This window comes from Lolium rigidum, chromosome 2 (assembly GCF_022539505.1).
Source record: "Lolium rigidum isolate FL_2022 chromosome 2, APGP_CSIRO_Lrig_0.1, whole genome shotgun sequence".
NCBI lineage: Eukaryota > Viridiplantae > Streptophyta > Magnoliopsida > Poales > Poaceae > Lolium > Lolium rigidum.
In genome coordinates, this window is record NC_061509.1 from 270,531,762 (window position 1) to 270,542,643 (window position 10,882).

General features: G+C 43.1%; 1 protein-coding gene across 1 annotated transcript; it reads left to right on the forward strand.

Annotated features, from left to right (window-relative positions):
- The first annotated feature begins 4,820 nt into the window (after window positions 1-4,820).
- LOC124693429 (receptor-like serine/threonine-protein kinase ALE2) lies at window positions 4,821-10,671 on the forward strand. Its single transcript, XM_047226904.1, has 8 exons — window positions 4,821-4,960; window positions 6,785-6,898; window positions 6,980-7,063; window positions 7,278-7,649; window positions 7,732-7,992; window positions 8,456-8,842; window positions 9,220-9,460; window positions 9,587-10,671. Exons 1-8 carry the CDS (start codon window positions 4,888-4,890, stop codon window positions 10,275-10,277), a joined length of 2,223 nt encoding a protein of 740 aa, XP_047082860.1. The 5' UTR covers window positions 4,821-4,887; the 3' UTR covers window positions 10,278-10,671.
- The last annotated feature ends 211 nt before the right edge of the window (window positions 10,672-10,882 follow it).

The window sequence follows — 10,882 nt, forward strand, 5'->3', positions numbered from 1 at the left end:
GTCAAAAGTCATCTATTTATTTGTATAGACGTGGTTAGATAAAGTTGCTTTCATTCCGTATAATTTTGGTTTTACTTTTTAGCATTAGGACACAATTAGTTGCTTTTATCTACATGCATCTACTCATGCACTGGATCATCAGTTAATGCCTGCAAAGAGATATCCATCCACTGTTTGCTTGCTGTGCTTTTAATATACCTTCCTATCATGCAGTGTTATGAAAGAACCACCATAGTTTTCTCTCTTTGTCACTCTCAACTTGTTTATTGTTGAAGGGTACATATCGATGAGCACGGCTTAGAGAAAACTTATGTTCATGCTGCCCTTTTGCTCTGCTTGAAGTTGTCAGAGACCATGCCTGAAGATATTTACTGCTGGCGCTGAAATAATACTGGATAATTAATTGTGTAGCAAGTCTTTAGCTTCGGTGGCTGAAGATATTTGTTGTTGGAACCGAGCTGAAATCTTATTTATTTGCTGTTAAGATCTGAGCTGAAACCTTATTTATTTGTTGTTGGAACTGAGCTGAAACCTTATTTATTTGCTAAGATCTAAGCTGAACCAATGATTGAAGATATTTGATGTTAAATCTTATTGAATTTGTATTTGAAACACTGTACCAATTATTGAATTTTTATCTATTCAATATAATTATTGAATTTCTATCTATTCTAGTGTGTTAAAAAAGATCATATTTTTATTTGTGATACAAGTTTAGTTTAAACTGTCAAAGAAGATTGTTTTTTGATCCATTTGTGTTGAACACACTTGAATACATTAGTTTGTAAAACCTGCATTCCAAACAAGTGTTTTAGATGAAAAGGGTTTTGTAGTGTTTTAGGTAGTGTTTTGGGTGGTTGGTGTTTTCACCCAAAACACTCCTCAAAACACCCCTAAAAACTCAAAAAACCACTGGCACCGAATGAGGCCTGACGGGTATTGCTGTTTAGCTTTGGAGATTAGAATTCCCTGGGCCCATATTATCCACACGCTCGCGATCGTCGCGCGTGTGATGATGCTGATGCAGGAGGCGAACCCACACCTTTTGGCTTGGGTCCATCTTTTAGAAACCCACCCAGAAATGCGTATATCATTTGCGTGTGGTGTTGCGGTGCGTGCGTAGGCATTTCTGCTTGGCTGGCGTAGGCAGGGTTCAGGCCGATGGGGAAGGCTGGCTGCCGCGCGAGGCAGAGGCACGAGTATTCGCCGGATGGTGTGTGTACGTACGTATGGTCAGCCTGCTGCAGCCGTGTACGGTGTACCCCTCCCAAACTCTACTGTGGGTAGGACCCGTCTCGCTCCAGGTCGATCGATCGGTAGCATAGCAGCACGTCTCCTACTGTTGCTAGCTTTTACTAACTACTAGCTGCAGGCTGCCTGCTGTAGCTGTATTGCTGTGCTCTACTTGTCGCCGTCAGGCCGCTCTGCTCATACCATGCTGGCAACGGCGATGGCAGCAGCAGTAGCAGGCAGCCTCCCATCCCTCCTCTATCAGCGTATCGGATAGGGACATGGACATCCACCTTTTTTCGAGTGGCGTGTGGTGGAACTGCGAACTCCTCATTGTCAGAGATTTTGAAAACGCACTGCGCGCGTTCTCATTCCGTTGCCTTTTTCACGAGTGCTCGTGGGCCGCGTTGCCGGATGATATGATCTGGCTACATTGCAGTGTTCGGCCCATCGAAGCTTCGTAGGCTGCATGCAGGTACAACCGGACTGAAATGTTATCCCCAACCCAGTGTGGGAGATGCTGTTCACCGGCCCGGTTGGCCTGAACAGGGCGCCGCACACCCCAGACATGCTACAGCTTGATGGGCCGCGACCCATAGCAGGTACATCTCATTTTCTTTCCTCTGATTTTTCTGTTTTTCTGTTACGTTTTCTTTTTTCGTTTTTAAAATCTGAACGTATTTTCAAAAACAAAAATATTTTTTGGCAAATTTATATTTTTAAATTTTTTAACGTTTTTAAAATCTAAACAAATTTAAAATTTGAACAATTTTTAGAAATTCACATTTTTAATATGTGAACATTTTTCGAAACTCGAACATTTTTTCGAAACTCGAACAAATTTGAAATATTATTACAAATTTTGAAAAACCTAAAATTTCGCGGCTGACGCCAACCCTTTAGCACCGGTTCGTGTTACGAACCGGTGCTAAAGGTCCCTCGAACGGTTGGACCGCACGAACCGGTGCTAATGACCCCCTTTAGCACCGGTTCGTGCCAAATTCGGTGCAAAAGCTCTTTGGGGCAAAAAACCAAAGCCCTTGTTTCTACTAGTGCTATAATCTTATAGTTTTTAAACTATTCACGGTAATTGTGCCAACCATTTTTTGAATGCAATTTAGCTATGCACATTGCATGCTATCATCTTAAAGTCATTTTAACGTAAAAAAACTCGCATAAACCCATAAACAACAATCCAAAATAAGAATAACTCTCAGGTACGGAGTTGGTCGTAGTATAATGTTTTAGAGATGTAATTCCGAACACTAGTTTAATGTAGTATATATAAAAACTCATACTATTTTTGGAAAAAAAATATTTTCCTCTCAAATTTCTTTAAAGTTTCATTTGATGCATATCGAAAATGTCACTTATTTGTGAATTGGATGGAGGTCATACTCTCTTTGTTTACATGAGAGATAGGTGTTTGGCTTTACCAAGGTTTGCATTTTCTTTTTCTTTTGTTACACTTTAGTGTGAAAAAAAAGTAAGGCTGATCAAGATTAATTATCCAATGTAATACCAAACAAGGTAAACTTGATTCTTGTTCATATTAGACCACACATCAAGCTGTTATTTCCTAGAAATTATGCAAGACTATATATCAAAAATATCTTTGATTGAAATATTAGAAGGCAACGAGTTAGTTAGATTGCAAGAACTATTGTAAAAGGTTTGCAAAAAATATTAAAGAAATTTTAACACGTGATCAAACATGACATATTTAAATTTTAAAACAAAATTTCTATGTCTAATAAAATATTGCCTCTAGAATACCGTTGTATGTGAAAACTAACTCTCATCATTTAAAAGAAGCAACTGAAGTCCAATTTACATCCTCCCAAGATAATGTCGAAACATACCGGATGATGTGGCAAGATATGGATAATACGAAGACTATCAATTGCAGTTATTCAGAATCTATTTATAGCATGATACATAGAAGATACTTAGGAAAAGTTCCAGTGCAAAAAAAAGCTTGGGCTTGGGAACTAATAAATGAAAATGCTCGTATTTAGGTCTGAACATAATGCATTGTCATACAAAATAATAAATACATTCTATTATAGGTCCAAGCATGGCATATTTTCATTATGAGAAGAAGTTAGTGTATCTATTAAATATTGCCTCAGAATGATGTTGTATCTAAGAAATAACTCTCATCAATTAAAAGGAGCAAATGAAGTCCAATTTATGCCCTCCCAAGATAACAAAATATATATTAGATTATGTGGCAAGATATGGATAACATAAATACTACTAATCACAATTAATCAGAATCCAGTGATACCACGATACATGGAAGATACTAGATTAGTACCTAGGATAGATTTATTGTTATCTTATAAAAGATCAACGGTATATCTAAATATGTTGGATCTAAACAATAGAGTATTAAGCATTAAGAGAGGCAAGGTGGATCCAATTTATTACTTCACCTAAATACAATCGAGATTACATGAAAAACTTGACATGACATGCATATCATTAACTGTTTATATCATTAATCAAATATACAATGATACCCGTCAAAAGGACAAGATTAAGTAAGAATAATAGTAACATCATGACCCGCAAGACCGATGAAGAACAAGGTCCCCCATAAACTTTAATAATTTATCAAAAATCAGTTTGAACATGTAATGTTAACATTTGCATGTGTCCACCGCTTACAACCGGTACAACGGTTCTCTTGGTGGAACCTATAGCTCCCGCCACCGCCCACCGCCATTAGTCCATCACTCGTACTTGTCGTTTAATAGGGTTGAGCTTAGCCGTTGCGCCACCGCACATGCATTTAAGATACGCCAACGCTTGCGGAAGCACGTTGCGCACATCGTTGCAAGCGGCTCGTCCATACCTTCATCCTTGGCCCACTCCCCACCTCCTCATCTTCCGCCGCCTACCGTGTACTCATCCGGTGAGCACGCCACGCATCGATTTCTGCCGCCTATCGCCTACTCGTCCAACTTCGCCGACTCGCCGTTCTCCGGCCACTTGATGTTTGAAACCCGATTATTTCGGTCCCCCTTTCAAAACATAACCCGCTAACTTAATGTTGTAGCCTCTTCAGCCTTTGATTTATTTCGCGTTGTTTGGGTAAAATTTAGCGTGCATCTTAGCTAGCAGAGGCAGGAAGACTGGCCATTTGCTTGTCCCAAAATCATCATCATCATCTATAAACACCAAAACCCTCCCACAAAACCCCCGTACAAAACCAAGGAGACAGAACACAAATAATTCCATCATCGTGTCTGAGCAAAGGACTGTACAGTTGACCAGTTGACAACCGGTGGATTCGAGCATCCCGAAAACAGCAAAGCTCCAAAGTAACCGCGTTCTTCACCGTAAAGCTGTCAGAGCAGGCGCTGACCCGGCGGGCCCACCTCGTCGTCCTCTAGTCTTCTTCTTCTCCCATCACTTTCCAAATCCACCACTAACCCCGCCCGCGCTTAGCAGCTCATTAATCCCACTCGCCAATTAATCCATTTCAGAGAGAAGAGAGCCACCAAACCGAACCTCAGCCAGCGCGAGCCCAATTTATTGCCGTCCTCCCCCACCTCCTCCTCCGCTCCCGAACCCCATCGACGTCGCCGCCGATCCCACCCCCCTCCCAGATCCGCCGGCATGGCAATGGCGTGCTAGCCCCGCGCCGAGATGAGCCGCGCCCGCGGAGGGCTCCTCTTCCCCTTCCTGCTGCTGCTGCTCCCGGCGGCCTGCGCGCTTCACGGTATGCTTGCTTCCGCTCGCTCCCTCGCTCGTTGCTTGGTTTCGCTTTGTGCTCCTGTTGGGTTGGGTTTGGGGAAGTTCGGCCGGGGTCGGTGGCTTGCTGTGCTTGCGTTGCGTTGCGTGTGCGCTGGGTCACTGGGCGGGGCTTCAGGTTGCGCTTGCGCCGCTCGGGGCACTGCATTTCGGTGCGAATTCCGGCTCCTCGTTACTCGTTACTACTTACTAGCAGCTCATAGTGGAGTGGAGTGGACGTTGCTGTCACGTGGTCGGGGTGATTGGGGTTGGGGAGCTGGAATCCCGGTGGGATTCTGTCGGCCCGGTTCGGTAGGGGCTGCTATTTTCGTTGGGGACTGGGCGCAATTCTGCTGTCAGCGGGCGTGCGTGGTCTAGAGGATTATTCTTTAGATTCTGCCGTGATCGATGGTTTTAGCCGCCGGGGCAGGATCTAGCAGGGTGTCCTTGAGTTCGGTATATGCGTCTGGAGACATGTCTATGTTATGCTTCCAATTGAGACCAAATTGGGACTCGTCCCCCGTGGGCGATGAGAATTTTGTCTGTGTGAGGGAAGCCTGTTTTAGCTTGGCATTGTATTCTCATGGCTGTTCATGGGCATGGAGGAGATGATAGTACAGTCCGGTTATAAACTTCCAACTGGGACTATGCCCCTGAGAGAATTTTGTGAGAGTGTCGTGGCCGACACGGAGACGGACTGCTCTGTGAGAGGGAAGGATGTTATATCTCGGAATTGTCTTCTCGTGGGGTCGATACTTGAACCAGATCATAACGTCACTGCTCGCTTCTTATGCCAATGAACCATGGCACTGGTGGGTAATTTACGCTCAATTTTTTCAGTTGCTTCTGTCGTGCCCCGCTATACCAGGTAGGAGTTAGGAGTAGTTTGCATCTGAAGCACATTTAAACGGCAGGGGCGAGCGCACCCGGGCCACATTGCCGGCAAACAGAGCACTGTATAAAGTCTTGGCGCCTACTTAGCTCAAATCTAACATGTATTACGGTCTCCGAATACTCAGCCGACACTTGCTTGCAAACAAAGGTTTACCTGTATTGTCCTCTCTTAATTAAATCGGAGGTAGCGCTACTACCTGCCGCTATCCGTTACTAGAAGATTTTAGTTGTATGCAACCCTAGTAACACTACTGACAAGCGATGAAGGTGTGGGATGACACCTCTTGATTGGTAGTTATTCTGTGAGTTAATTACTAACATTGTTGCTTTCCGTTTCTGGAATAAATGATGCACTTGGCATCTCTCGTGCTCTTAGCTTGACCATGAAGCATTTTTTTTATACGATGAAAGGATGACGCACGACCGGACATAGAGTACCACATGCACACCGCCGCACACCCATTTCTAGCGCGTTTCCTAACCACATGTTCAAAACTCCAGACAGTCTATACACAGCAGCTCCCACTGAAAAGAGTATTTCCTGTTTTTTTTCACGTATGAGGAAGGAGGCCTCGTTGCTGTGACGTGTTTTGGCATGCTAAATTTTGAGACATGCAGTATGATTTTTTTTTTAACACAAGCATTTCCAGATTCAGCACAAAATTTATCCAGGACCATACTACTTGAAAATTTTAATTATCTTTCCAGTTCAGAAATTCTTATTTTTAGAAACAGAAACAACGAATGGGCATTGGCTATATGGATACCAAGTATAAATAAACAATGGGTCCGAGCCTTCTTGAATTAACCATTTCAAAGTACATATGTTAATCTGAATACGATGATCGGTCGAAGTTTTCCTCTGATCAGTTTTTGCATTTTTTTTCTCAAATGTAAACTTATTCCCTTGATTCTCCAGCAAACATAATTCCTAGTGCAGCGCCGCATCCATCAATTTCCCCTGATATAAGAGTGTTTGGACCTCGAATTTCCCCGGCATTTTCTCCAAGGATATTATCTCCAGAATCTCCTGGTACGTAATTGTGACAATGTCAGCGCTAAAAGTTCATGCTTAAATTTTCTAATCATGGTTTAATATCTACTATTATTACAGGCATCCTTGCGCACCCTCCTCCACATAGGCACCACAGACGATCACACCATGCTCCTCCGCCATCCTCATCTCCCCCGCCTGAAGGTTTGCCATTTATGTTTGCAATGTTATGCTTTAATCTTTTCCTGCATTGCATCTTCGAGTTACTTCACCTGATCCTAGATTTTGTTCACCCCTCTGCGGACTATTCTTTTTGGTACTAGTATTGTTGAGGCATGGACTGATTTGGATTCTAAATATAAGATTGTGTGTTTTCCTGTAACCTTTTGTATTAAATATTTTTTTGTACCTTCAGCAGGTTGCTCTAGCACAGTTTGCCCTGCGCCCATGAGTTCAACACCCATTGGTTCCCCCTGTGGTTGTGTACTTCCCCTCAGTGTAATTGTTGACATTGATGTAGCTCCGTATTTACTATTCATGCACACAGCAGAATTAGAAGTTGAAGTTGCAGCTGGTACATTCCTTAAACAAAGCCAGGTGAAGATTATGGCTGCAATTCCAAGTATCCAGGATGACCAGAAAACAAGGGTCACCTTTTATTTGGTGCCACTAAGAGAACACTTTGATAGCTATACTGCATACCTAATATCCGATAGATTCTGGAATAAAAAGGTTCAGATTAATTCATCTGTTTTCGGAGATTATGATGTTATTAATATTACCTATCCAGGTAAAAACCTATATATGGAGTATTTGCTTCTTAGATTAACTACTTCAATTTATTATTCATGTGTGCAATGTTGTCAATACAGGGCTGGGACCTGCGCCACCAGCTATGTCATCGCGGGCATCAGGTCCTACAGGAGGTGGAGAAGATCCTATAACCGCAAATGTGAATCCGCAGAAGAAGAAGAAAATTGATACCTGGATCATCGTGATAGTTTCAGGATCTTCTCTGACACTAATTGTGGCATGCGCTGTGCTCATCATTCTATTAGTGAAGTGCAAGAAGTTCAAACGGCTTCATGAGGCTGGGAGCCCTCCAATCACCCCAGCAGTTAAAAGACGACACGGTAATGTGAACAGTTTTGTTATAGTTAATATGCTGTTTTACTATTCTTGCTTACTGTGCATAAATGGTATTCTAAGTATTTCTGCCCTTAATCAAATTTACCTACTACTCTTGGATGGTATTTCTACTTCAAGTGATTTTATTGCCACATAGAGGTTGGTAATCAGAGTTACACTTCTCAGCAAGGCAGCATCATTGGGCACTTTTGTTTATAAATATACTCAAACCCTAATTTGGTAGACAAACTATTTAAGTCTATTGGTCTCATCGTTGAGTGCTCAAGTGCTGTGTGTGCTTATGCGCTGCATGTAAATCTGCATGTTTAGTTATCGCCGCTTGTGAAAAAAGAATGTCGTTTTGTTTGTTTGCTGTAAGAACTTTTTAAAACTTCAGACAACCTTTTCACAATGCAGTTTTGCTGCTGACACTGCATTTATGACAACAACTTATTGTGTGATACACAGGTGGCAGATCAATGTCAACTAGCTTGGTGAGCTCTGCATTGGCGTCAATGTTCTCAACAGTGGCTACTTGTGCAGCATCAGTGAAGACATTTTCGCTATCGCAACTTGAAAAGGCTACTGATGGTTTTGATTCAAGAAGAGTTTTGGGTGAAGGTGGGTTTGGACGTGTTTACCACGGGACCATGGATGATGGAAACGAGATCGCTGTTAAATTGCTGACGAGAGAGGACAGGAGTGGCGACCGTGAGTTCATTGCAGAGGTGGAAATGCTCAGTCGACTGCACCATCGTAATCTTGTCAAATTGATTGGCATTTGCACTGAGCGGGCCAAAAGGTGTCTTGTTTATGAGCTTATACGCAACGGAAGCGTGGAATCTCATCTTCATGGTATGTTATAATTATCAGTAATACAAGCTATGCTATGTTTAGCGGTAACTGTTCAAACCATGATGTCAATTTCTTATGTACTAATGCATGGCAAGCAAAATGAGATCTCTTAAGGGTCTTCTAAGTTTAATCTAAGAAAATGACTAGATGAGGTTGCTCCAACAGTTTCTTTCACCTAAGCATAGACTGGCAGGACCAGCTGCCAGTCTAACAGCATGAACTTCCTTCAATGATATGCCTCATTGAAAGCACTGGGCCATTCTCAAAAAACAGAGAAATCACCGCGCTGTTTTACAAAACAAAATTTGACTCCATACTTATCCCTTTACGCCTATACCATGAATCTTTGTGTTAATCTGATTCATCGCTATGTCCAGGTGCTGACAAGGATAAGGGCCTGCTGAACTGGGATGCTAGGATGAAAATTGCTCTGGGCTCTGCTAGAGGCCTGGCGTACCTACATGAAGATTCAAACCCTCATGTCATACATCGTGACTTCAAAGCTAGCAATATATTGTTGGAGGAAGATTTCACTCCCAAGGTTACTGATTTTGGTTTAGCAAGGGAAGCAACCAATGGAATTCATCCCATTTCTACTAGGGTAATGGGCACTTTTGGGTAAGACAATTTTTTTAAGCTATATGAACTTTGGCACATAAATATGCTTGAAAGTAGCTTGTCTTTACTCGATTCCATTTTGATAATCCTCCGTGTCTAAAAAGTAAAATTTCTGTGATCATACAGGTATGTGGCTCCAGAATATGCCATGACAGGGCATCTTCTTGTCAAGAGTGACGTATACAGCTACGGGGTCGTCTTGCTGGAGCTTTTATCAGGAAGGAAGCCCGTAGGTATGTCTGATACTAGCATGGACCCTGAGAACCTCGTGACCTGGGCTCGTCCTCTTCTATGCAACAAGGAGGGCTTGGAGAGGCTTATCGACCCTTCTCTGAACGGCAACTTCAATTTCGACAACGTAGCCAAGGTGGCATCCATTGCTTCGGTGTGCGTTCACAACGATCCATCACAGCGACCATTTATGGGCGAAGTGGTGCAGGCGCTGAAGCTTATATACAACGATGCAGAGGAGGCTGGCGGTGATTCCTACAGCCACAGGGAATCATCGTGTGACCCAGACGATGACCGACAAGGAGGCTTCGTCTTTGACAGTGGCAGTGGTAGCTGGTGGCATAGCGGGGCTTCTGGGCATCTAGACTACCGGGACAACTCACCATTTATAAACATGGAATACAGCTCCGGCAGAATAGAAGCAAGGCAGGAGCGTGATGACCCTAACTTGGTAGCGTCAACAGGTTTTCATGTACAAAAACCAGCACTCCAGAGTAGATCAGCCCCTCTGCGGACAAAGAAGCTCTCCCCGTCCCAATGGTCAAGAGGCAGCTTCAGCGAGCATGGGCGGCCACTCCGACATTGATTTTATAAACTAGTGTTAGACTGCTAGCTTCAGTTTCTAGACCTGAGATTGTGGAGGCTGGGAGGATGCAATTCGCCTCCCGATGATTCTTGCCTCCGGTTAGTGTACAGTTTTCCAACAGAGTCCCAGTGACCCTCTGGTAGTCTGATGTTGTCATCTGCCTTGGGCTGCCTGTTTCCCTAGAAGAAAGGAGGATGGGGCTGGCAGATGCTCTCTAATTTTGCAAATCGTGGTTCATTCCTGGTGTATCAGATTTGGTGATCTGGGTAGGGAATTTAGTGCCAGAAATTCTGGGCAATATCATCGTGTTGTTCTTGTCTTGTGTGAGTTGTGCCTTGCCGATGTACTGGATTATTAATAGTTGAAGTGATCATGCTATCATTGGCAAGGTGAAATATAGTCTCCTCTGCTTCAGTTAGTTTCTCTCTTTCTGTTGCATGGCTTATGGCTATGTCTTTTGACTGTTTGTGTCCAGAGTTCATGGCTGCATGCTGAACACATGCGTGCGGATGCAGTCGATGCTCCTTTTATGTTTGTCCGAAATGGGTGCCAGGATACCTCTGTCATACTAAATCGTTGTTCTATAGTTGGTCCTTGCATCATTC